This window comes from Chiroxiphia lanceolata, chromosome 2, assembly GCF_009829145.1.
Source record: "Chiroxiphia lanceolata isolate bChiLan1 chromosome 2, bChiLan1.pri, whole genome shotgun sequence".
NCBI lineage: Eukaryota > Metazoa > Chordata > Aves > Passeriformes > Pipridae > Chiroxiphia > Chiroxiphia lanceolata.
In genome coordinates, this window is record NC_045638.1 from 20,688,846 (window position 1) to 20,715,430 (window position 26,585).

General features: G+C 40.1%; 1 protein-coding gene across 3 annotated transcripts; it reads left to right on the forward strand.

The window, feature by feature from the left end:
- Positions 1-297: 297 nt before the first annotated feature.
- GPR143 (G protein-coupled receptor 143) lies at positions 298-26,585 on the forward strand. 3 transcript variants are annotated; one of them, XM_032680556.1, is made up of 10 exons: positions 322-408; positions 3,724-3,787; positions 11,518-13,815; positions 15,451-15,560; positions 18,487-18,581; positions 19,925-20,017; positions 20,511-20,620; positions 21,936-22,044; positions 24,348-24,465; positions 25,932-26,585. In XM_032680556.1, exons 3-10 carry the CDS (start codon positions 13,572-13,574, stop codon positions 26,229-26,231), a joined length of 1,179 nt encoding a protein of 392 aa, XP_032536447.1. In that variant the 5' UTR covers positions 322-408; positions 3,724-3,787; positions 11,518-13,571; the 3' UTR covers positions 26,232-26,585. The 3 variants fall into 3 exon arrangements, with proteins under 3 accessions (XP_032536450.1, XP_032536448.1, XP_032536447.1); XM_032680559.1 differs by lacking the exon at positions 3,724-3,787 and having other exon boundaries at positions 298-408; positions 13,387-13,815; XM_032680557.1 differs by lacking the exon at positions 3,724-3,787 and having other exon boundaries at positions 317-408; positions 11,521-13,815.

Sequence of the window (26,585 nt, forward strand, 5' to 3'; positions counted from 1 at the left end):
CGCCGAGCCACCTACCCGCCCCGCAGCGCCGGCCGGCCCGGCCCCATCGGCGGCGAGAGAGGGCTGCTCCGCCCGCCCCCCTCCTCCTCCTCTTCCTCCTCCTCCTCCTCCCCGCAGCCCGCGGTATTGTCTCACGCCGAGGCCAGAGCCCGGCGGCGGGGGGGCGGCTCCAACTTGTGGCAACTTGGCGGCGGGGCAAACGCCGCCGAGCAGGCGGTGTGCCGGGCGGGCAGAGGCGCCTCCGCCTCCCTCTCGCACCGAAAAGAGGGCGAAACCCGCGTTCCGTCTACTCGCCCCTCCCCGGGAGCGGCAGCCCCACGGCGCGATCCTCCGGCTGAGGAGGAGCAGATGCAGGGCGAGGGGGGAGCAATCTCGGACCGACGAGCAGACAAAGGCGGCGGTGACAAGGTCCGTGAGCCCCGAGCCGCCCCGGGGCCGTGCCCGAGCCACCCCCGCCCCGCCACACGCAGGGGCGGCCGCGCCTCCCCCACACCCCTGTTCCCAAACAAAAGCGGCGAGCAGGTGGAGGGCGGGGGAAAGGGCAGCCTGCGCCTGTGGCCGCCCCCTCCAGACCAGGGACGCCCCGCCTTCGCGGTGCCAGGCGGTGGGAGGCCGGGGTAGGGAGCAGAGAGGGGGGCGGTTCTTCCCGTCTCGCCGCGGTGCTCGGGGAGGGTTGAGCGGGGGGAAGCCGGGCAGCGCTGGGGACAGTCAGGGAGCAGCTGAGGGAGGGAGGCGCTTTCTGCCCGCCCCTGCCGGCCACACCTCCTGTCCCGCGCTGCCTCCACCACCTGTGGGGCGGAGGGGCCCCGCGGTCGCGGGTCGGACTCTCCCTTCGAGCCCCTCTAGCGACAGCCCCGCACCAGCGCCTGGCCCAGGCCTCCGGGGTCAGGACCGCGGCCGAGACGGGCTTGGTGCCGGGTTGGAGTGGTGGGAAAGACAGGTGAAGCCTACAGCAAAGGCAGCCAACGGGGAAGAGGTTTGGAGTCCTAGACTCAAAAAAGTTTTGATGGCAGAGTGCGAGGCAGAACTGGAAGTGCTAATCTTCATGCAAATCTTATTTTATGGATAGGAAATAAGGTTTAGGGTTGCCTGATACCAACACTGAGTTAGGGGTGGGGCTGGGAGTAAAATGCTTATTTCTTTCAATCCTCTCAGCTCATTTGCGTCACTTTATAGGAGGCTTCAGTGCCTTAAATCAGGACCAGACTTGGCCTGGAGTACTTGTGTGCCAGCACACAATCCTCCGGCATTTCATGACCAAGCAGATGAAGTACTGCTTGATCTAAGACATAGGGAAATCTCTATTTTAGTTTCTGAAAGACTAGTGAACCTCAAGGGACTTTCTCCTGTGACAACCTGTCTCATAGAGATTCCTGGTATATGCAGTGGGATTTCAAGGTTTTGTACGCTGATGTGACACTTCACATATTTTGCTTTTGGAAAGTGACCGTTATGCCATTCTAATTATGTAGTGTGATCCCCTAACTCCTGTTTCAGCTGGTTTGTTCCTCCTGAAACTCTCCTGTCTTGCACCAAAGCAATTTGTTTCTACAATACTTCCAACATTACCTACAGGGCGTTTCTCTAATACTTAAAGAGAGCGTTGGTTTCAGGATTGAGAGCATCTGAATCATCAATCACAGCAGCAGATTGGAGAACATTTAGAAACAAGAAAAATACACCATTGGTATGATTAAGGGATAGAAGGAACAGTGGAGAGGGCACCTACACATCCTTCTATGAATCCTGTTAAACACAAACCTTTTACCAAACCTAGATATTGGATCAAGTTATTTGAGGCCTCTAATGACTTGCAGATCCTCAGTCAGATTTCTTCTCTAATTATTTTCTCTCATATAGACAAGTAGAAATACAAGTGGTTTACTCAATGGCCTGTCTCCAGTTGTTCTTAGAATCTGAGACAAAGTTATGTTTGTGTAAGACATACCAGTTTGTCTGCACAGCAGTGTATACTCAGTAACCTATAGCTGAAAGTTTTAAAGAGCTGCAGTATACAATTTGGTTTTTGTAAGCATGGTAATAGAAGAAAGACCCAGAATAACAATTTGAACTTTAGTGTATCCCCAAGTATGCTGATTGAAATGAAATGGAAATAAAATAGCTTACATCACTAATGAGAAGAGCAAACTCTGCTTCCAAAAACGCTTTCCCTGTTCATGTCCCCTTTTTCAACTTCAAAACATTAATTCTTCTTCATTTTGACCATTTTGTTTTACATAAGAAATTCAAGATTTACATTACTGTTTGGCTTTTAGATTTGGTCTTATAAGTTCAGTATTGGAGAATGATGAAGAAATCTGAGCACAGATTTTAAAAATGGAAAATCTAGAGCCAGGAATCATCATCCTTTTAAAACTGTCAAGCTGATACTGTAATTACGCCAGTGGAAGATGAGGACATGTAGCTCTTGGGAAAGCAGTTGCCTAAAGAAAGAATATCTGAAAGCTTTCGCATTCACGGTTAAGAGAGACCTCAGAACAAGTTTCTAGCTAAGTTTCAGGCGTGCTTACACCCTGATAGTTTGACACAATCATCAAGCAGATCCTCAGCTTGTGACTGACAGTTCAGAAATCAGACTTCTTTATCTTGAATGACACCTTTTTTTGCCTTTTCTCTTTTGATGTTACCAATGGAAAATGAAGAGACCGCTATGTAAAATTCCTCATTCACGTAAGTTTGACAAGTCAAAGCAAGACAGGAATTCTCTTTTGTCATATTGGTCAAATTTCTCTCCATATCTTTTATATCCTGCCTCTCTGTGGGACTTGAAGCTTGTTCAGAACCCAGCTGGAGCCTTGTACTTTTGCTCTTCATATAATATTGTGATAATTTTATTACTTGAATTTCTGCAGCTTCACCAACCTTCACAAGGTTTCAAATAAAGAACAAAGGGTTTAGTGAATGTGCTCTAAAATATTACTTTTCATTTGTGTGATAAGAGAACCAATGATAACTGTATTTGTTTAACAAAAGCCTCAGTGACCAAATCCTCAGCTTGTCAAATGTTTTCTGAGTACACAGAAGTTTGCAGTAGAAGGTAGAAATGCAAGATACATCAGGATGCCATGAATATATCAGAGGAAGTAACAAACTTTTTCACATTAAGGACAGAAAATGATGCAACTGTGACCAATGTGGTATAAAAGGGATCCCCTTCTGTAAAAACATGTGCCAAAGATACTTCACAGTGATACACAAAAGTTACCCAAATGCCTTCTCCTGCCGTGGAAAAGGAGATACCAGACTTTATTAAGGGATGGTTCCCACATACCCAGTTTGTGAATCCCTGCCTTGTAAAAACTGAGCTCTTTTCACAATACTTCATCTGTCTTCCTACCTTGGTACTTGAAGCTTGATTAACAACTTCAAGTGAAATTTTGTTCCTCAGAACTTACCCGGCCTCCATTCTTTCTGTTGCTCATATTGCATACCTCCTCTCTACTTAGTCATTAGTATTACCAAAACTGTGAATAAATTACTTTATGGCAGGATTTTATTTAAACAGTGTCAGGCACAGTGTGATGTTGAGGTACAACCTGCTTCAACCTTGTAGCTGTACACCACATATCTTTTCTTTGAGGTACCTTGCATTGAATTGCACAGGATACCTGCTGGATGGCTCTGGAATAGGCTTTTTTACTTGAAACCATTTACTGTGCTGGACCTCACAATGTCAGCAGGTTTGGGTTTTTTTCCCAGCAGCTGAGAAATTTGAGAGAAGGAGAGGCTTTTGACTCATAGTTATGGAGTAAAAAACGGAGGTGAGGTAAGCCTTTACAACCTCCCACTCTTTGTTACTACTCCTTTCCTGGAGCTAACCGCCAAACATCAACAGGTTGGTGAAGAGACAAAGTACCTCTGCCTCATCCATGTGAAATTAAAAATTGATGCCCTGGAGCATGCATAGTTCATGGACAATTTAAGTTAAGATGCTGAAACTGAACAGCTGATCCACTGCCCATGTTCTGCTCTGTCAGCTCAGTTACAAAGGTTACAACCTCCAGCACTGGGGTAGAGCAGATTTGTACACATCCTTAGTGGTATATGCCAAAATAACCTATCTATTTTATAACTGTACCAAGGCATCATCTTCTATGTAACCAGCTGACATAGTTGCTGAAGGCATATTGTTTTAGTTGCCAGTGCTCTCTACAGTGTGTGATCTCTACAACGACGAAGAAAAAATTAAAAAGAAATATTTTCTGAAGGCTACAGTTTTGTGGCGATACTGTGAATCCAGTGAGATTACTGCCAGAACTTGGGAGAGAAATTAGTCACAAAGTGGGAGTTACAGACTTGCATATCTTATTCCCAGATAGCTCACTGGCACAGCAATCTAATATTACTGTGAAAAGCTATAGGGCATGCATGCACATGTAGGTGGAGCAAAAGTTAATCCTATAAAGTGTTTATGGTGCAATTAACAAAGCATACAGTGAAATATAGAATCATAGAATGGTTTGGGTTGGAAGGGACCTTAAAAGATCATTTAGTTCAATACCCCATTGGCAGGGACATTTTTCACTAGATCAACTTGCTTAAAGCCCCATCTAACCTGGCCTTGAAGACTTCCAGTGATGGGGCATCCACAGCTTTTCTGTACAACTTATTCCAGTGCCTCACCACCCTCAGAGTAAAGAATTTCTTTGTAATATTTAATACTTCTTCCTTGCCTGTCCCTTCTGATCTGCTTATAGCCACTGATGGCAACCCTCCAGTCATGCAATTCATATCACCATGTTTCATTGATAGTGATTAGACTGTAGCTTTCTAGCTGCACAGTGGCTTCCAGCTCCTTCCTGTTTCAAACCCTAATGTCTTTGAAAATTATCATCACAAAAACCAAAACAACTGAAATAGTGATAAGAAGTTCCTGTAACAGAAGTGGATGGATTTTTTGATCAAGTAGTTCAAGGTTTGGCAAGCTGCTGACAGTCCATTGTGTAGTCTGAAAGTCCTGAGAACCTGGAGAAACAGGTTGGGTAGCAGCCCAACGACAGACATCCTGGCATATCTGGAAACCAAAAGGCTTTCCTTTGGAAACCTGCCATGCTGCTTCTGATGAATTCAGCCTAATCACACTCTTCTGCAAAACACTTTGATTTCAACAAATTACCTACTTTACCAGAATGAAAAATAACATGTTGAAAAGCTCCAGCAGGATGTCTCCTCTATGATTTAGGCACTTTAAAAACCTTTCCCAAGTGTATCTTGTTTCTCCTGTATTGCAAATAAGGCTTCATCAGCACATAATTAGTGCTGGGAAAAGCCTTAGAAGTTCTCAACCTTTCAGATATATATAACTCAAATATATATTGAGTTCTTCAGTTCTTTATGACCAAAAAAAAAAAAAATCCTCTGTGTTTTTTACCTAGGGCTTTTTATAAAGCTGAAATTTGTGAAAGAATAGCATGTCATATGATGCCCTGATATTTCTATCTCTCATGATGATTTCAATTCAAACTTTATTCAATTCTTACTTATTCCCACAGCACATATGCTTTGTACTTCAGAGCAGTTTTATGAGGGTGAGAGCATGCACTGTGGAACAAACTGCAGCTATGACTGACAAAGAGAAAAAATACAATGGTTTGCCAACAATAATATTCCTGGCTCAGATCTTGAGACCTATTAGACCTGTAGACAAGAAAAAAGCGATGAGTCCAACACAGACTCCTGTAATCTGTCATCCACTTCAGGATTTATTATTTTTGCAATGTTGCATGATAACAAGATTGAAAGTCAAAAAAAAAGTCGATAGCAACTCCTTTTGTGGTTGCAGAGTCAGAAGATAACATACAGGCTAACAAGAGAAGGTGAATAGGTAACTAGTTTTCCCCAGGGTTGCGGTTTTCAGCTTGTAGTCAAGTCTAGGCACATGTTAAGTCCTGGTTTGGGTCACTGTCCCTCTGGTATCTGTATACTTTTTCCTTTTCCAGTTCCTACGTTAGGGCCTTTTATCAAATTGTATCACAACATCTCAGATGACTACTTTACAAAGGAACCAAAAAGCTGGGGTTGTGAGACCACACAGGTTGAAGCACCAGTGCATGACTGTCCACACTGTTTCATCAGCAGCAGGCTAACTAGGCAATGCTTGAACACAGTTTGGGGGATAATGTGGTCCAGTGACTGTTACTACGAGATAGTATGGATGAAGCCCCTCTTTTTAGTTGTGGAAGAGAGTCCAGCAGTATATGGATATATATATACATGTACATATATATGTATATATATTCACTGTATAGCTGTATTTGATCATATCTATGTGCATTGCAGCTTCATTAACCTATGATTTTTTTCTTCATGAAGTTCCATCATTTCAGTGAAGCATCATTTGTAATATTTATTCTTGCTGGTGTCTTTCTGATCATGGGATATTAGGGAGTGTTTTTCATTGTCTATCTTCTTTGATAACACGTTACATGATAACATTCTCTGTACAAACTGTGCTGTTCCACTTGCCCTCATGTGCCGTTAAACAGTTGCTGGACCATTTTAATTATGAGGGACATACCCTCAGAGGCTAACAAAAGTCTCTAATGCATTTAAGCTCTGATATCACAGCCTGTTACATCTAAATTCTGTACTTGATGAAGATGGTCACTGGAGCAGGCATGGTCAGGGAAAATGCCAAAGGGAAGGTTTCAAATGCTCTTTTGCAGAGAATGCTGTGAAGGCTTTTAAAAGGGTAGATAAATAGCAAAAGGCCAGAGTATGCATGAGAGCAGACAAAAGCCTTGTAATCTGTTATTTTTCACTTGGACTTTGTCTTCATTTGCTAGCTAGCCCCAAGCAGACCTTCCTTTTTCTGCCTATCAGCTATGTATAAATAAATCTCCCAGTGCTTTCTATAAACAGACAGCATTTCTTCATTACAAATGACCTTTCTACTCTCAGCTTGGTTACACAGAAAATGAGCCATGTCCAGGTAAAGGTCATACGATGTAGCACCTGTGAGAGCCCATCTAAGCACGCATAAGGCATGAAGTAAATGTTCTTTATTTTTTGCAGTACCATAGCATTTTGCCCTAAAGCATCAGATATGCTCAACAGGCTATGGTCCAGCAGTGCCAGACTTATTGTATTGCATGAATGTGGTGATATTAGGGCAGATGTAAGGCTGTTTTGAGCATGCCCAGAGGACAGAAGTTCTTTCTGTGTGTGTCACATCCCCACAGAGTGCTACACCTCTTTATACTAAATGTGTAGGTGTGGTCTCCTCTCAGTTCTGCCACCAGAACAGTTAGCAGTTGATAGGATATTTGAGGGAATCCTACCAAGCCATACAAGTGAGAAGAAGTGCATCATTCAGGTTAGCTTTTCCTGTCTTGTGTTTGGCTTAGAAAGAATAAGGCTGTGGAAGGTACTGCTTCCTTAGCCTGAATTTTGCGTAAAGCAGACTCATGCAAGTGAAGCATTGTTAGTATTGAAGCTTACACAGAGGATTACTTTCAGAAGATTCTATTTTCTGAAGCAGTTTTAGGACCAAATGATTTCTTGGAGTTGTGCAACCAGGAAGTTGACCAATAGGAGTAGGTGATGTAGCCAAGCTGTAATATAAATATATAGTGTAGCCATGTTGCTCACCTGAAGGGTATATCTGGTAAACTACATTGGATGCTGATTACTTTGTCCACCCTGGAGTGTGAAGTCCATGCCTGACAATGAAATCATGATCTTTAATCATGATCTCAAAGAAAAGTCGAAAGAGTGGATCCCAACTCCTTCCGCACTGTAATGTTTCTGCTGTTATTACTGCATTTCCTCTTGATTCCCTGAAGCAGCTAAGCCATACTTTTGAGCTATCTGCTAATTTCAGAAACTACAAGACAACAATCTGTGGAACAGAAGGTTGCAACTTTCCCTCACCCAGTCCCAAGTTGCTGCAGGGCTGACTGCTGACCACGCAGCCACTGCAGAGGAAAGAAACCCAGAGATGCTCATGGGATTTCAAAGGGGGGATATTGGCTGGTGTCTGTGGTCTGGACCTGGACTGTACACTTTGTCAGAATTCCCTTTGATATGTGGTTACAGCATTCAACAAGACCATCTAATTGGCCATGGTACATTGACATTTTTAGCAATTTAATTAATAGAGCCTTGGAGAGTTCCTGCATTGTAAGAGCTGTGAAGTTAGTGCTGTAATATATTTCTATTTGGTTACATAGACTGATCTGAGAACAGAGGTTTTATGAGACAATGTTCTAGTGCTAATGGGCTCTGAAAACATAACTGCTGGGTGTTGGGAGATGTAATCTAAAAAGATTGCACAGTATAGCGATCATAACAAGGATATAAGAGTATCCTACATAATTTCTCTTGAGGGAGCCAACTAATGTAACCTCTCAAAGACAATGCAGAAGTGGTGGGGCTCAGGATTCCTTTGGAAGATACTGAGGGCAGGATAAACATTAAACATCTTATAGATCAGGGTACCACCTACATGCTTATGAACATTAATATCCAATTTTCAATATCACGGTGTGTGAGAGATAATATTTCATTCACAGTCTTTTTCATTATTCAGGTCCTATTCAAACTCTGTCTCATGTAATCTGTGTAGGTGCGGGACAAGGTCTCTTTATTACACGTGCTGAAACAGAGGTATGTTTTTATTCTGTGAAATATTGTAACAATGACAGTGATTAAGAGTGGAATTTGTCCAGAAATGTGGCCACAAAAATTTTTCTTAATACAGGTTGGAAGACTGTAATATTCTCAGCACTGGCATGGGGAATCTGGGATTCTGTTCTTCCAACCCTAAGCAAAAATAATTTTCTTGAGTTTTATGGATACATTTTTCTACTCAGTTATTTTGTACTTCATCTGTTTAAATCTTGTATACTAATTCAAATGCATTACAGGCACAGTTTCAATAACTAATATTTGTATGTTTCTTCACAAAAGCCAGGTAAGGTAACATTTCCCTGGAGAAGGTATAAAATAAGTCAATGAAATCTGTGTAACATGATTGCATCAGTCAAATACACACAATTATTGAACTGTTCAAATGCACATTCATTTTATGTATTTATATTTTTATTCTTAGAGAAAACAAAAGGAACTTCAACATTATATTTTTATGCAAATGATATATTAATTCTCATACTTTTAAAATTAATATTCACCATCTTTAAATGTAAAATAATAATCTACAATTCTATAATTATATTTTAATCACTGAAGGATGGGAATTGATGCATGTTTTTCTTCCAGTTCTTTTTAATGGAGTCTGTAGCTGTTATAATAATGACAGATATTACACTTTGAATATCACTATTGTTCCAATATCCCTTCCTAATTTTACATAAAACTTGAAATAGAAATAATGGGGTGTGAATTTCCCCATTAATTTCAGTTATACATTAAGTGAAAAACAGTTTTAAAATTACCTTTAAAAATCAGTACTGCTGATTATGGAGAGGACATATCTTATAGTTTCTTCCAAATTAAATCTAATTGCAGGAAGTCTATGTAGATAAAATGAAGAATGGTGCTAAAGCATATAGAAGATTTGTATGTCAAGGCTTTTAAGAACATATTTCAGGATCTGTTGGTGAGATCATAACTGCATCCATTTAGCTTGAAGACAGACCTAGCTTTCTTCAGTTTGGGAAATGTTATGTCAGGTGATGTGTAAAAGACAATGAGATCATGAACCATTGACAAATATAGCTTTTACATTTGTAAAGTAGCTAAGATCTTCACTGGGAGCTGTTAATTCATGCATTGAACTATACATATAAACAAAAATAAACTATCCTCTGTCTCTATAGCCACAAATTTCCTTGTCCTTTCTAAACCAGTGCTGTAGTCCCAGATTTAATTAAAACAGTGATTGAGATATGTATAGCTGCACACTCAAGCCATAAACACACAGAAACATTAACGACAGAAATGCACGCCTGTCCTTGCTTTCCCTTAGAAGCCAGTGTTTCATCTTAATGATGAACATGGACAGGGATGGAACATTATGTCCTGGATCCAAGGAGAGAGTGAGTAGGTTATTTCTAAAAGTATGGAGTACACACATGTTCTCCTTGCAAAGAGCACAGTATTGTTCTCATTCTTGAGCACACTCTTGCCAATGTCCAAAACCAGGACTGGAATTTTTAGTGTTGTACTTATGCCGTGAGTGTGATTAAATGGTATTTGCAGTTCCAGGGGTTTGTTGGTTTGTTTGGGGTTTTGTTTGTTTTGGTTTTTTTTTTAATGTTTCTTGTATGTGTGCTAATGGTTGTCTCTGAGCTACACCATTTGCTTAGCTGAGATCCTGCCATCGTGCAGAAACGAGGCAATACCATATTCATGGGTCTGTTTCGTACCACTGGCAGAAGTGGGAACTGTGTCAATAGTTTCAGAGAGAATCAGGACCTGTAGAATAATGTAAGTTTTATTGAATAATATATAATGGTCCTTAACAAGGCAAAATAACAGTTCTCTTACTTTCTTTCACTACTTTTCTCTTTCCTTTGCCTTTGTCCCCAGTTTTTATCCTCTTATTTTCATAACCACAAGAAGACAGTTTAATCTCAAGTGTAAGACTGCAAAACTAGCTTTGGATTTCTTTGACTGTTCTAACTTTTTATACTTCAACACCAGCAACAAGAACCAGAGACTAGCTAGATCTTACCAGCTGAGATAATGGGTGGCTCATTAGTTTTGGCAGATCCATCTCCATTCAGCCTCAAATGTTGGTATGTTTTAGACACCTCTACTTGTATCATGGCAAGTATCCATTAATCTATGAGTCACTTTGATTTCTATTTTGCATTAGGTATGCTAGAGGTCATATGCTTTGCTCCCAATAAAAAGCACTTACTCCCTCTGTAAGTAACTGTGTAATCAAATCCTGAGAGATTATAAGAGGCAAGGGACCCAGAAGAAGAGGTTAAAAACCAATCCTTCACTCAGAGAAGTAAAGCAATAAAAGTAGGGTGCACAGCTGGCAAAACTGTGGAGAGTAATGAAGAGAATGATAAAAAAATTAGTCTCCAGAGTATTAGAGTACAGTTGAGGAATGAAAGTAGTTTCAAAGTGGCTGAAAAAAAGGTAGGGAGAAAAAATAATAAGTGGTAAATCCATGTGGGCAAACTAGAAGATCGCAGTCAAGATCAATGAAAACAAATGATAAGCAGAAAAAGCAAAACACACAAAACATTCCGATCTGTAAGCCAGAACAAACAATCAGGATAACAACTTGACATGCTTTTCAGATTTTTGAAGGAAGGAAAATAGCAACAGAAATAGTGAGGGGAACAATTGTAGAACCCGACAGTGGAAATGAAAGGCTTCTATTCAAGAGTTTCCATTTCCGTCTAATAATTTAAAGTTTTGCTGTTTTAAGTATAAACCAAGCAATGTAATTTACCTTCAAATGAGAGCAAACATAATTTATTCTAATTTATATGTATTTGAATTGTATATATGGCATGTAATGGCTTTATTTTAACTAATAATCTGTCTCTGTGGATGGTAATTTCTGTTCTTTAGTAGCCAGGTAGATTTCAACGCAGTATCTTGACAGAAATGTGGCATCCCCATGCACCGCTGTGCTAGCAGAGGTGGAATAACGTCCCAAACTTGTACTGACAACAGAGCCTTGTACTGACAACCTGGAGCAGGACAATCTGATTTTGCAACCTTGCTGTCTCCAATATATTTTTATATACATAGTAGCAACAAAAAATAGGATTGCAACATCCAGGTCATTCATCTGTCCTCATCCATGGAGAAGGGAAATCTCTTTATGCTGTAAAGGAGCAAAAACATCCAGCAAAAATATTCAGCTTAGCTGCCTGGGTTTCACAGTCTTTGATGGTGTGTATGCCCGAGTTCCCAGTATGGTCACTGGAGCCTACTCAGCTCACCCTGTGCATTTATTTTCAGAAGAGCTAAACAGCTCTCTAGACAAAGTCTAGACTGTAAGCTTGGCTGCCTAAGACCTCAGTTGACTATAATGGGAGTTCAGACACTTTGCTGATGAATGGACATCCGTGTGTAGGAGTTTGAATTTGCAAGCTAACATCCTGCTCTTTGAGTGTCGTAGCCCAGGCAGAGCACTGGGGGCTCTCCTGGAACAGGCTGAGTGGACACACACAGGTCTGGCAGCTTCAGCTCCAGCTGCCGCCCAAGCCCTGTTCCCACTGTCTGGCACTGGGAGGCTGCACAGCCCCCAGCAGCAGTCAGCAGGCTGATGAGCTTGGTGGGGTTTGTTCTTTTACTCGGATCAAGTGTAAAAGGTATTTTCCCTAATGAAGAACGCAGCAGGTACCATTTTACCCAGGTCTAGTGGCTGTTTTCTCTACCGAGGGCAGACACACTGGCTGAAATCTCTGTGTTTATAAGCCCTATACACAAAACATCCCACTGTCATTCACTAGTCCTTCATAATTTTTGCTAAAATAATAAGCTGGACCAGTGGGGAAAAAAAAGAAATAAAAGGTTCGGTAAATTGTTCTTATAAGGACTAATTATAAAATCCATGACTATGTTATTAAACAAACTGTTGACTTCAAGTCTGTTGGCAATGCTCCCTCCTGTATATCCTGAATACGTTCCTATAAACAAGTTTTCTGGAAGGGTGAGGGCTGATACAGGGAGTATCAGCTTAGCTAAGTGAAGCTTAGCTAAGAGGGGAGAATTACTTTTTGTGTTTATAGTTGTGAGTATTTGCTGCTGTGTTTAACAGGACCCATCTTAAAAGATATTGTCTAGCTTATAAAGTAAAAACAAATGTTGCAGATCAAAATCCTGTTTTCATATAAAACCCTTACCAAATTAAAAAAGGAAAAAAAAAAAGAAAAGAGAAAAATATTATTGAGAAATTCTAAGTCCTGGAATTTTCCATGTCAAGCTGATCCAATGCAGACAGTACAGACTAAAGAGAGGATTTTTTGTGCTTGCGGTTTAAATAGGATGAGGTTAATATTTTTTCCCAATTGCAATCTCTTTTTGTAGTGATAGGGTATGTTTTTAATTTTATTTATGGAGATGGGTGGGTTGGATCACTGATACTAATATTTTGGTTTGGATGTGGATTTGTATACCTATTCCTCCCTGTGAAGACCAGGGCTGCTTGTATCCATACTCATCTTTTCAATTAATTTGCAGTAATTAAAGGGTGCTGTGTGGGATGGGGCTAAAGAGAAACACAATTAAAATCTAATGCTTTTACTTTGGTATCTGCATCCTTATTTGTTTTAAACTATCTTCAATGCTCTGACGAATTTAAGTCTTCCTGTATCACATACTGTGCAAACAGAAATATGTGAGTGAACTGTTGCCAATGGCTCTGAGCAAGCATGGGGCATGTTTCAGATTACACTGTGTTTTCTTGTTTGGATCTGATCTCCTTGCTAGGAGAGGCTGAGAGAGGCAGCTTGGGGGGATTTACTTCTAGCAGCAGCAGCAGCACATGATCCATCAATCGCGTGATTCTCACCACCAAGGACTAATGGGGAGGGTGAAGAAAAAGTAAATGCTGTCTTGGGGAAGCAACAGTATTTTCTTCTGCTCCTGGGGCCCCTCCACCAGCTGGACATTTCATGGCTTCTCCAAGGTTAGAAACCTACTGCTGCCCTAACAGGGATGCAGCTACACAGCTAGTGATGAACTTCCAGCCTGAAGTCTTCTGCGGAGTTTGCATTGGCAGTGCCTCCATCAGTCTGATGCTGACCATCCTGCAGCTTCTGCCAAAGAAAGGGCAGAGCCCACGGAAGATGCCCAAAGCCTCCTCCTCTTCCACCATCCTTCTCCTTATCTCCATTTGTGACATCCTTGGAGGCTTAGGTAAGTGCCCACTTGATGTCCCTTGCCATTGCTGTAGCAGGCTCTTGTTGCCCTGAGGTACCATAGACAAATGAAACTGGTGAATTGATAGCAGAGATTTCTGAGGAAAACATGCTCTATGTGTTCACAGAAAGATTTAGGCTAGGTGAGATCAGAAAATAATAGGCCTTTGGGGAGAAAGTTCTTGTTCAGTAATTATACTTTAGAAGTGAAAGCACTTGACAAATCTACACCAAAATCTATGCTTTAACACAAATTAAAATCCAGAATAGTGACTGGTCCTCAGAGTAAGGCATAAAAGCGGAGGTGATGCACTAAGCTGACATCAAACACTTAGCCAATCCTTATGTCCTCTATGTCTTTAAATCCTCTCAGACCAAGTGTGCCTCTTGTTCATGTGCCAGCTGCTTCTCTGGGCACATCACATTGACAGCAAGTGAGTTGAATTGCAGCTGGACACAGGCTTTTGACATGCAAGTGAAGCTCCCTTATCAAGGATAACCTGCTGTCCAGCCCCTGGGTGATAGGTTGGAGGAATAGAACAGCAGAGAATAAAACAAAATACATGAGTCAAAATGAAACTAGTGTGTCTTAAGCTGTCCCATCAATCATTTACTGCCAATTGGGTATAAATTACCATGACACATGAAAATACAGGACAAGTTGGTTTCTACAGTAGCATTTTTTCCTTCGCATTAGGTAATAGAAGTAGTGCTGTTTTGTCTCTCTTGCTGCTCGGAGTGGGGGTTGTGTGTGTGTGCGTGTCTGTATGTTTCAGGTCTTTTCCCCTTTCATATCTCTTATACTGTTCTCTCACAGTGCCTAGTAAGTACCAATACTAAAACAAACATTACAGGGGGAAATAAAGAAAGAGGGATATGGAAAATACATATGTGCATTCGCCTGGAAAAGGTCCTTTTAGTCAGATGAGGCCAGCAAAGTTGTTTTTTTCCCTTTCTCTTTCACCGGTAAACTCAAACTAGTTATCCAGTATTGTCTTTGTATTAGACTCCTTTGGTGGGTGGGGAATAGTTCATTCTTGGTGGGAAACCTGGTGTGTTTTGTTATATGTTGGTGCTTTATTTCAAGCAAACCCAGAAAACCTCACTAACAAACTCTAAGTTTATTTTTAAAAAGGGTAGTGTTCTCTCCTAATTCTGAAGCTGTTTTGGTTCAGTCTTCTGACAGAGAGGAAAACAGTTGCTTGTAAAAATGAAGGCAGCAAAAAGTGGGAAATAACTTTTTTTCTGCAATGAGGGATTATAGAGAAGTGAATATCAATGTATGAATATATGCTGGTAAAATTGTAATAGTTAGTGACTGTTTTATGTCAATCTGTTAACTGCTGCCCAGTTTATTTTAAGGAAGTGTGTGAGACCATCTGTAAGTAAGTGAGATTTTAATCTACATAACATTGCAAGTCCCAGCAGCTTCCAACTCTTGGGGCTACTTTTCCCTAAATGATTACACCGACATTTAAATAACACAGTTGTCCCTACTGTGCTCCTCTGCAGCCATCGCCTTCCGGGAGACACACAAAATCTGGGCTGCGATGTGAAATATGTGGCCAGGGGAAAGCATGTGACTCAAATCACACCAGCAGATTCAAAGCACTAATACTTTTTTTTTCCTTAGGTATGATCTTTAGGTCAAGTGTATGGCTAGGCTTCCCAGGCTTCATAGCTAACATTTCTATGGTGAACGGGACTGATGTGTGGCCTTCCACTTTCTGCGTGGGGAGCGCGGTAGGTACAGAGATCATCCCCCCTTTCTCCTCCTCCCGATTAACAGTTCCTCCACGTGGGGAGTCTGAAAGGCAAACTACTGTGTCCAAAAGGAAATGCGGCTGTGAGTCAGAGCCTGGATATGGCGGTTTCAGCCTCTGCCACACCCCTGCAAGTGCGTTCTTGCCTTCCTCTGAGAGTCTGTATCAGGACGGGCAGGGTGCTACACGATGCTGCATGGTGCCTGTGAGGATGTAGGGCAGCACAGGTCAAAGGGATCCCAAGAGTTTTTTAGTATTCGCTCACTGCAGGATTGCCAGGGTAGTGGAGGACATACCTGTACTAAAGTCAGGACTATAGAGCCATAAGGGTATAAGCAATCCTGAAAGGGCTGTGAACCACTGCTGGCACTAATACCCCAGGGGCTCCGTCGCACTGGCAGCATGAGATTATTTTCCCACCTTCTCTGTCAGAAACTACAGCCTGTGTAGTGGCAGTGGGGACCTCCTGAAACCAGCAACTTGGGTAGCTCAAATTAGCCTTTGTGGCATGAACATGTGTGTTTTAGACACAGAGGAACTTAAAGATAAATATACTCAAAGCTGCAAAGCTGCTGGCAGAAGGTCTGTCCCTGCCATGTAGGATTACACCTCAGATTGCTGCTTATATGGGCATTCAGTGAATACATCTGGACAAGTCGAATTAAGTATCTTCTGGATTAAAACACAAGAATAAGAAAATGTAAATGCATTCCAAAAGTACAGATTAAAACTCAGTTCCAAATTTTACTATCATAATACTGAGACATATAATTTGAGCTTACTATACAAGAATAAAGGTCTCATTTTTTACCAAAACACGGAGAATGACAAATAAGACAGATCATCACTTTACCCAAATTCAACAGAAAGGGTGCCCAGTGAATGAATGCATGAGCAGTAATAGTATTAGATTTGCAATTCGAAGTGTACAATGTAGAAGGGGATATGCTGCATGTAAAGAAAATTATTCAGTACTTTTTAAATAGAACAATATGTGCCAGCTTGAACTCACTATGCCTTGTATGCCTATAAAATGGCAATTTCAAACATGACAGTTTTATGCCACGTACACTAATATAAATTGTACGCACCTATTGATTATCAACTCTGTCATACATCCTTAAGTTTTGCTTATTAGATGCAAATGCTGATTTTTTTCCTTCAAGGAAGAGGAAACCAACAACTTCAATATCTTGTAGCAAGAATGTCCTATTCAAAACCTGTGTTTCCTCATGTTTTAAGTTTCACATTCTGGCCCTTAACACAAAAAATAGTATTTTTCAATGGTGACAAGATACTGTATGCAGACTGCTTGTTTTTCATTTGAATCTCAGGTTAGATGGTGAGTAGCATAGTGGTCTACCACAATTTTTATTTTCCCCTTCTTGGACTCTACTAAAATGCTGTAATTTGAGTCACTTTAAATTTAGATTTAATTATATTGGAATGAAAACTAACCCTCCTTCCACTCACTTTCCCATACATATTCTTGTGTGAGTTAATAAAATGTTTCCAATTCTATTTTATTTTTCTTTTAGTACCACTGTTTTATTTCACTTAACCACAAGCCAATACAAACTCCAAATAGTGAGGCTGTTACACATCTTCTTTAAATGGTTTGCAGAGGGGTTCTCTCTCAGGCACTGTAGCAAAATGTGTCATTTTGCTAAAAAGTAAAATAACATATGAAGATTTTGGTTATATCTGATTTATATTGTTTTTGGAGACAGTCTTGTCTATGCTGGATTTTTTTGAAATCCCCACAGTTTATTTTTGTATATGTGTGTGTACATATAGTAAATTGTGCATTTTTCAACTGCAGCAAATATGTAAACGTGCAGATGAAGTTGCATGCTCAGTGCCATGGGTAAAGTGCATTAGAAAGAAGACTGGAATTTTTTTTTTGGCTCCTGTGCACTAGGAAAATGTCATGGTGTTTGAATTAAATGCTGAATAATTCGTGTCACGAATGACTAGAGGTAGGGTCTACACCCATGATGAAAGGAAATATTTCCCTGCTTGATTTGCCTTTCAGAGGATGGAATGGTTGATCTCTATTCACTGACATTTGGCTCAATAAAAAGCATGTTGGTTTCCAGATGTAAAATGATGCCGCTATGGAGCTGTGATAAAGGATATTCAGATAAGAACTGAAAGATGTCTTGGAGGGAAGGTAATCTGAATATTAAACAGTTCCAGACTATTACAAAGAGCCAGCTCCTATGGGGAAGAAATGTGGAATTTATAAACAGCGGCAAAGAAAGGTCACTTATCTTATACAAACTCATGGGTAAAATTCATAAGGTCAGCTCAAGAATGCTGTTGAATTTAACTTGACTTGAACCTGCTTCCTTTGGATTTTTATTGAAGAAATCAGTCAGGGAATTCAGTATGGATATTTTTCCAGAGGGTGAGTGATTTTCTCATTAATGACCTTTTTTTTCTTGATAACCGTTCCGTGAATCAGGTCCTTGTGCACTGAGAAAATACCTCTCACATGCAGAACCCAGAATGTGTAGGCACGCTGTGGTTACAACTGACCTCAGTTGTATTTTCATGCCTCAGGTACTGAGAAACACTTAAAATTTTAACCTAAAATTAAAACATCCTCACTATAAATTTCTCTGGGCTTCACTTATGACACTGAGGTTAGGAACGGAGAGGTAAATAACAGGTTTTCTAAACTACAAAATAAGCTGTGAAAGCAAACACTGCTCAATTTATCTGTGACTTGACCCATAGGCTACAACAATGCTGTTTCTGTGATTTTGAGTAAGATTTCATACTCTATAATCCTGTCTGGAAAATATACACATTTGAAGAACAACTCACCAGGCCAAAGTCCCTCCCCTGCCCCAGTGGTACTCGAGAAGCAGCTGTGACATTTGGCATTTTTTCCCCTGCAGATGTGGATCCAGCTGTTATATAGCGCTGGTTTCTGGTGGTTGTTTTGCTATGCTGTTGATTCTTACTTGGTGGTGAGAAGATCAGCTGGACTGAGGTACCAGAGCTAAAGCTCTGAATTTGTTATTTTCCTTCCAACACTGTATGTCTGTGTTTGCAGCTATCTAAAGGTATAAGTGAAGTTTGTGCAATCATCTGATGTTCATATGGTTACCAGGTAAAGATAGAGATGAGTGGTGTTCTAAGTACTTAAATTGCCAGGGTAATGCTCAGATGTTTATTTACATCCAACCAAAATTTAAATGTAACTGAACTCATTTGACCTTTGGAAAAATATGGAGCAAATTGAGGTCTATAAATTTTATGGCAGTGAGATGACTATTTGGTCCCTGTTCTGTACCTGAAATTGATTCTTGCAACAAAAAAAGTGTTATCTTGAAAATGAAAAATTGAAAGGGGGAAAGTGCTGAATTTCATATAGTTCATTTCCCATTTTTTAAATTTTCCTTGGACTTTCTATTTTATCTGCTTCTCAGGGTGGTCATTATTTCCCTTCTGATCATACTTGTAAAGTTCCTCAGAACTTTACAATATGTTTTTCTGCAATGCCCATGACAGAAGAACCTGAAAGCTTTAGAAAGTACCATGCTTTAATGCCAGACAGAAAATATATGATGTCTCTAAGTTGGTTATTTAAAGAACAAAATAACCTTCGGTTGCTACTGCTAAATGTTGGATTATGTGCTTCTGTTCCCAGAGGATACTTAGCAGTCAGGTACAGAAGATATGGTTCTTATGGCAAATGTTACCAAAATAGGGCTTTTTGAGTTAATTTCAGACTGTTGAGGATAAAACTGATTTTTTAAAGTCCCATAGTTCTAGTCTGAAACATCTGGGACCTGCTTCCTTCCCCCTTCCCTGTTACGCAAAAAAATTCGTATATTTGTGCTTGATTCTAAGATCAGAGTAAACACCAAAAGACTTTCTACCACACAGAGATCTGAATCTCCCTAAGACAGGAGCGGTATCCAACTCTGAAAATTAAACATAGTTCTCTTCAAGTTACGTGAGTGTTTTATTTGACTGTTCAACTCCGTTCCTAAATTTTAATCTGCTAATTTGCTCTCTGCAGGAGAAATGAAAGATGCAGGGGTTCCTTATGGATAAAGGGAAGGGAAGAAGTCCTGACCCTCCACCCTACAGGCTGGAGGGGACAGGACCTTTATGTGCAAGCCTGAACAACTTTGCTTTGCTCATTCTTTTTCTGAAGGAGCCCCCCGCCACACCTGCTTTCCTTAGTTTAATGTACTGCCGGTGTTGTTCTGTATAATTTCCTATCTATAAAGCTCTTTTTCAGTGAGGGTCCTATTTTTACCTTGCAACATGGATCGTGTAAGGTCTGATATCTTTAATTGTGCCTGTCCCGTTTGGTGCTTGCAGTACCATTGTGCTGTACCACATGATGACGTGGGGCCTTGCAGTGCTGCTCTGCGTGGAGGGGATTGCACTGCTTTATTACCCTTCTATCTCCAGGTAAGCAGAACTCTGGGAACAGACTGCAAAATTGTAGCACTCTCTGGTCATTTGAATGTCGTTTGGTCAGCTTTAGACACAGACATCCAAAACCTGGGCTTTTTGATCTCTGACAATCATGTCCCACTGAGTCAATGAGTATGCTGGAAATACCTCCCTGGGTTTCAGGGGGCCCAGAAGAAAGATACCAGGCAATACAGGTACTTGGGCATGCTTCAGGGCTGTGATACAGCTTCTGCTGTGAGACAACTGCTCTCCCACTCCTGGTTTTTGCTTTCCTTTAAATTTGAGAAAAAATGCCCAGACAGTATATGTTATAAATCAGCTTTATGTCCAATATGAACTAGTGGTAAAGGTCTACGAATTATAAGGTTTGCATCTGTTTGCTTCATTCCTTTTTATTTTTTTTTTTTTAAGTTAAAGGTGATAGAGAATAGCCAGAACTGTCAGCTGTGGGGAAAAAATGCATAAGCTTTTAATGATTTCTTCTCAGCTGTGAAAATGGCTTGGAACATGCAATCCCACATTACGTCACAACCTATGCCCCACTCCTGCTAGTGCTGGTGGTCAACCCAATCCTGTTTAGGAGGACAGTGTCAGCAGGTATGTTCCTACTGGCCAACATCAATCAATATGTGTTATTTAGCAACAAAGCAATACTGTAGAAAGTCATGCCTTTGTATTCAGTGATGTGGGACAGCTTCTCAATAAACCATAAAGATACAGCAAAGGGTGGGAAGCAGTTACCTATTGAAATGAAGATACCATCTTGATGGGGAATTTGCCCTAGAGACACACTCTGATGACATACTCAACCTGTTCTGTTATAAACACCTGCTGTAGATTGGTGAAAGTATTTCTGTGTTACTTGATTTAAAGCATCTGAGACAATGTATAGTAGATGCTAAACTCTACTGTAGTTTTGGTACCAACCTGGACTTTGGAATGTAATTTATTCTGGTTTAAAGATAACATTGGCGAGATCTGAGAGTTGATTTAACTTCTTGGCAGCCCTTGAGCTAAAAATGTAATAAAATGTGATCAGAATTTTGTCACTTCCGATTCTGAGATTATGAAACAAATGGGAATTGTACACAACTCAGATGGGATCTTGAAGTTCCAGTTTAATTTATTATCCAGTGCTTGGAAGAAATGAGACTGAATAAAAGCTACAGATTCAATGCATTCTTTGCATGTAATATGATCAGTTCTAGATATTTGCAGTATCTGAATATATCTACACGTTTATTATACAAAAACAGCAGGAAAAGATCTAGTCTTCTCAGTTTAGTCTTCATCCCATCTATCCTGTGTCTCTCAGTAATCCTGATTTTCAAAGGAACAGTTGTTCTTTTAAGAAGTTGTTCCTGTAAAAACTTGCCCTTTTTATGGGAAAATACATAGAGTATATTGGTTTGTGCGTTTGTATATTCCTTGTGATATCTGAACAGCATGTGGCATAACTATTTTTTCTGACATTTCATCTTCAAGTTTCAGAGGTGTGCTTTATCAATGACACGGTGAAAAATAATGTGCATAATAGGATAGAATCTATTCTATTTTAGTCTGAACATCACATAGTAAGTATGTAATTATACCACACATTATATAGAAGTTGTATGCACTACCTTTTGTTGTAAAATAAAACTATGTTGACTATACTATTTAATATATTCAGGGGGATTGAGAGAAGAAAAACCAACTTGTGGGACATCACTAGATTAATGAATCCAAATGTGTGTAATTATTTTCCTTTAGTATTAGGCTGTATGTGAGATTCCTTTATGATGGTCCTTCCAGCTTCTGAACTGCTGCTGGAGACAGCAGTTCCCTCTTTACAGGCATCTGTCTTCTGGATTCTTGTGCCTAAACTAACAAGATAAATGTATATTAATGAACATAATTGTATGCTTTCCAGTTGCCTCCTTACTGAAAGGAAGACAAGGGATTTACACAGAGAATGAAAGGCGTCTGGGAACAGAGATCCAGATGCGCTTCTTCAAAATTATGCTGGTATTTGTTATTTGGTAAGAGGTGTATTGTTTTGCTTTAAACTGCCTTTTTCCCAGATGGAGAGGGTATGGGACAAGAGTAAAGCCTGATCATTTGCTTCATTTTTTCGTCTTTATGCTTGGAAGGGAAGGTGTATAAGGAAGAAGCAGTTATAAACTGGTTCACAACGGCAATGAATCATTCCTGTAACATCACAAAGCTGTGAGGAAATGATAAAATGTTTAACCATCAGAAAAGCAAAAGCACCAAGAAACAATAGCAAAAAACTCCCAATAGGTTGGGCATAGACTGAAGCTGTGTGGTACAGCAGCTCCCCAGCACTGAGGGCTGATAGATGGCTTTCTGTAATCAAGATTTCTCAGAGCCTCTTATCGCCAAACACATCACTGAAAACCTACAATAAATATGCTTCTAAGACTGGCTTCATGGCTCTGACTATGATTATGTAATGCTGCAACCTCTGTATTCTGCAGTTCCCAAATGCCTGAAAAGAACATGGATATCGACTGGAAATACAAGGGTATATGCCAGAAATCTCCATATGATTGTGTGTGAAATTTCTGATTATTTAATTTTTTATTTTTTTTTGTAGTATTCCATCTCGCTTCATGAAAATGGTACTTCAGGGTAGGATAGGAAAGAGGCAGTAGGACAGGAAGGAGAGGAGTGAGGCAGCAGGAAATGGTCCTGGAGTAGTGAAATGACTTGGCCAAACTTACAGTCTCTACAACTAAACTTTTTTATACACAGGTGTATTAATGCATGTTACATTGCTTTAAAAGGCTGAGCAGGGAGAGAGGCTGCCTTTTTTATCTTCTCTTGGCTGCTGGAGTGCTCTGAGGGGACATGATTATCTTTTCTTAGGGAATAACTGAGTCCTCTTGGCTTGGGAGTGAAGTTTCCAATGTGAAGGGTGGGGTAGCCAGCAGAGAAAGGAGACAGAGACAGCAGCAAAGGATCCTGCAGCATGGCTTCCTGGAAATTGCTGAAATAATGAGGAGCAGAGATTTAGTCAAGCTTCCAGGGCTGTGGAAAGAAAGAGCCCAGAGGCACCACAGAAGTGCATTGCAACCTAAGGAATGGTGGCCAGCTTGATGATCTGGGAGCAAGCATGAAAGAAAAGGCCAATTTCCTATGGACACTCTGGAGACATTTGTTTATTTCCATTATGTCTCATTCTGGCTTTTCCTATTGAAAAAAACCCCAAACAAAATCACAGCTCTGGTTTAGAATTTTGTTCTCATAAAACATAAGCTTTAGAGTGTAAAAACCTCTCTCAAAGGTTACTGGAGGGAAAGACTGAGGCAGTCCCCTCTCAGAAGCTTAGGGAAGATTTCCTTCTGTCCCGGAAGTCAAATCTGAAATTATTTAGTCAAAGACAACAGGTTGGGGCAACACAGGGTAGAAGAGATGCCTACAGATTTGGGAGGGAAGAGCAGGAGGTTTTACACTGGGATAAAAATATAATTGGGGGAAGCACATGCATAAAACCCTTTGGAAAGTATGATATGGATGCTGATGATTTCTTTTCTGAAGCTGCAGTAGAACTAAAAAAGAAATGCTGGTCTAACTGTTTAGAAGTCATAGGAAATTATAGCCACTTGCTATAACCTTTATTTAGTGTAGAACACACTCAGTTTCTTTCACATAATAAGGCTTGATTATCCTCATCCTTATTTGGAAACAAGTATTACCTTTATTCAAAAAAATTAATAGCATTTTCAAGGGTTTTAAAGTCAACTTTGGTATTGCTTTGTAGGTTTTTTTATGGACATTTTGAAAGTTTACTGTAATCTAACCCTGAAATTCCAGTTCCAGCTGGAATTCCTAAGGCCTTTTACAACAACATGTACATATATTTGGTTTCCTTATCTGTGAGCACAACTCTTTCAAGGCATCACCGAAAAAAGTCAGCATGAATGATGTTCCCATTATGGATCACAGTTGCTTTTCATCTCAGTTTTATTCTGCAATTTACTGTTATTGTTCTGCAGCAAGTTCAATTTATACAGTTCTGTTTGTTTGGTTTTTTTTTTTCTCATTTTGACTTCTTTGTCTAGGCCTGGTCTAGTAGGTAGGTGTCTGGTTTTGATCATGATCTCAGAAAGCTACTAGTTCCTTTAGACTGAGATTTAACAAGTCCAGCTGTGTTGAACTTGATGATCTTAGGGATCTTTTCCAACCTTAATGATTCTATGATTAAAAAAATCTTACTGTCCTTATTAGTGATCTTAATTTGTATAATTTGAAGGTAAAGCATATTTTACGTGTACATAGGTATCTTTAACTGTCTTTTTCTTCCTTGCTCCTCCAATAGCTGGTCATCCAATATCATCAATGAGACCCTTTTGTTCTATCTCGAAATGCAGCCAGATATCAATGAAATGCCTCTGAAAAACATCAGAAGCGCTGCACTGATCACATGGATTATAATGGTAGGTCAGAAGTGACATTGCTTAGTCTTAGAAATCACTGTTATAAGACTGGTGGAGCAGTATAGTATGTGGTTTATGATTGTGGGGGATGTAAACACTCTGAAAATCAAGGAAGAAAATAATTAAGTAAGAGAAAGGAATGAGCAGTCACTTGGGAGCGCATTTCTCATAGACACTTTGACAAAGATGTATTAGGGACCAACTTTTTCTCCCATTTACTGGAGTATGCATTCTCTCTGTGAGTAATCACTACCCATTTTAGGATCCAGAACAGACCACTACAATGATTTCTAGCCTAACCTTGCTAGTCTCTGCAATAATGCAAGCTGCAAAGTTTTAGCTCAGGATTCCTGAAGGTTTCCCCATTAAATGAGCATTTTATGGTAATTCTCTGTTTGCAACTAAGGTTTGTTTTTTTTTTTTAATTTTAAAGAATAATTACATCTTATATCTTGACATTCTGGTCATTATTTGGGGACAAATAGATGAAAAATCTTGGAAACAAGGCACCAGAAATAGCTGTAAGATGCTGCTCTGTTACTGTACCTTACCCTCTTTTCTCCTATTAGAATATTTGACAAGGGGTTTTTCAGAGGTGATGTTGCATGTTCCTTTTCCAAGAAAATTTGTTCTGGAGCTGCTAAATAGCTGTAAGGCCTGAGCATCCTTTGTATAGTTAAGCCCTTGAGCAGTTTGACATTGAAGGATTAAATAATGCAACTGATGTAATACAATGTCCTCTTCTTCTGAGAAGGAGTGAACACATTCATGTGACATGGACCTTGCTCTTGCTTACCTAGAGAGCAAGAGGTCAAGTCTACGAACTGAACTATTTTTTAAATTGGCTGTAAAAATAATTTCCTCTTTTCCTGTGAGAAAGATGGAAGCAGCTAAAGCCATTAACTTGCTAAGCATCCCATGGCACTGGGAGCAGGCAAAGTTTTTTGGAGATTACTCAGGATTTTCTTTTTCAGTGCCTCTCCCCATTTTTCTGTCCCGCTTTGATGGACATTTTCACTGGCTCAAGAATCTAAAGGAATTCCAGACAGATCAATTCCTGCTGATTTAAAATGCTTGTCTGTGTATGCTAGTGCCTACACTTATATATTTGACTTGGTTTCTAATGAAAAATATATTTACTGTCATGAATAAAAAAGTCTAGAGTTTGTGAGGAAAGTTAAAAATGTACCAGGGGATTGACTGGCTAAAATTCATGCTAAAAAGTCATTTGGTGCTTATGGTTCTCTGGGATGGCCTCAGCCATTTTGGAACAACAGATCATAGTATTTTACTCTGATTTGTTTGTGTCTGCAATGGCCAAAACATACATTTTTATTTGCATGCAAATAGCATATTTTAAAGCAATTGTTCATTGGAAGGGAAGTTGTTAATACATACAAAGCATTTTGCTGGAGCTCAAAATGAAGACTTGCTGGTGTAATTCCTGTTGTACTTCTCTTTCCTAGGGGGTTCTTAATCCGATGCAAGGCTTTCTTTTCACATTAGCTTTCTATGGGTGGACAGGATGGAGAGTGGACCTGAAGTGGCGAAAAAGAGAAATACCCTGGGAATCTATGTCCTCATCGACTGCAGGGGAAAATACCTATCCCTCACCAGTGAACTACCAAAGCAACATCCATGATTCAAAGAAGATATCGACAACTGACAGCCAGCAAACTGATGAGGCTATAAGCATGTTGTCTGAAGGTAACACTAGCAGTGATGAGAGATTAACCAGAAGCTCTCCCATCTACCAGGGCTGGTAGTTTTAGGTGAAGAGCTGGATCTAACTTTTCACATTGTCAATACTCATAAAACCACATCAATGTGTGAATCATTGTGTACTCTGGAATTAGGTTTGTGCTCAGTGGCTTGATGTCATCTCCTATAACTTGAGAGAGTGTGTGAAAGAGCATCTGAGACAGAGAGATATGGTTTATGTGTTTATTTGCCTTCTAGGAGACATGTAAACAGGTATAAAGGCTTGATCCTTTTTCGGTAGGAGCATATCTCTGCAAAGATATATGTTTCTGACAATTAATTTTCATCCATTTTGTTTTAATCTCTCTTGTAACCTCCATACAGTAGAAGACTCTTTTGTTTAAATAAATGGACTATTA

What these genes read in the sequence shown, in the direction of transcription:
- GPR143 (XM_032680559.1), top strand. Translation starts at nt 13,572, where the DNA reads ATGGCTTCTCCAAGGTTAGAAACCTACTGCTGCCCTAACAGGGATGCA. An exon ending in CTTTCTGCGTGGGGAGCGCG is followed by an intron (nt 15,561 to 18,486) that starts GTAGGTACAGAG and finishes TTTCCCCTGCAG; the next exon opens with ATGTGGATCCAGCTGTTATA. An exon ending in TGATCACATGGATTATAATG is followed by an intron (nt 24,466 to 25,931) that starts GTAGGTCAGAAG and finishes TCTCTTTCCTAG; the next exon opens with GGGGTTCTTAATCCGATGCA.